General features: G+C 43.8%; 1 protein-coding gene across 1 annotated transcript in view; it reads right to left on the bottom strand.

Annotated features, from left to right (window-relative positions):
* Positions 1 to 301: 301 nt before the first annotated feature.
* The window catches only part of LOC104999968 (melanoma-associated antigen B10-like), a 1,151-nt gene continuing 687 nt past the window's right edge, over positions 302 to 765 (bottom strand). Inside the window, exon 2 of the mRNA XM_010855601.1 lies at positions 302 to 756. Within this exon, the coding sequence (XP_010853903.1) occupies positions 302 to 756 (455 nt within the window). The remainder of the gene's footprint in view (positions 757 to 765) is intronic.

The raw sequence follows: 765 nt of genomic DNA, 5'->3' as shown, positions 1-765 counted from the left end.
AATACATTGACATGTTATCTTGTTCTTAATAAGTAAATAGGACTTAAAGTTTCCCGATTTATTCTATAAAATAGTAAAACTCTTTTAAACCTCATAAACATCAATACATGTCTGATTTATATTATTCATAAATTCAGATTCTGAAGCTAGTTAAACTTTCTACTAAAAGGAGCAATATTCATGCAAATTTATCTACATAGAACAGGAACACAAACATGTTATATACTCTCTTTTCTCCAGCCCTTCCCCAACCTTCCACTAGTGAGAACATTAGCTGTTCTCTTCAAATTTTCCTCAGCCTTCACTTGGTGGAGGAAGAGCTGTGGGCTTTGGCCCAGGTGCGGGCACGGGCCAAAGCAGCGGTACGAGCCCTGGCTGAAGCTCGAGCTTGGGCTCTCTCTTCCTCATCTTTCAAAGCCTCCTCATACAAGGATGGGAAGGCAGCAGGGACTTTACCATGGATCCTAGCTACAAACTCCAGCACTTTCATCTTGGTGGTTTCAGAGTAGGCTTTCGGGCCCCACAGAAACTCATAGACTGGAGGATCACTATTGGCCACCTGGCGGTACTCCAGATACTTTTTCTGCACTAAATCTTTGGTGATGAGCCGCTTCACATCCCCATAGATGGGATCCTTCTTCTCCTCATATAACTCCATCAGATTCAGCACTTTCCACACTTGCTCCTCAGTGGCGCAGTTGCCCTTCGTGAGGATCACACCCAGGACAATCATCAGCAGACCAGTCTTGGGAATCTCTCTGTCAT

The sequence above is a fragment of the Bison bison genome, unplaced genomic scaffold (genome assembly GCF_000754665.1).
Source record: "Bison bison bison isolate TAMUID 2011002044 unplaced genomic scaffold, Bison_UMD1.0 scf7180017864366, whole genome shotgun sequence".
Taxonomy (NCBI): Eukaryota; Metazoa; Chordata; class Mammalia; order Artiodactyla; family Bovidae; genus Bison; species Bison bison.
The sequence above is the reverse complement of the archived record's forward strand: the minus strand, read 5'-3'. Positions and strand labels throughout refer to the sequence as shown.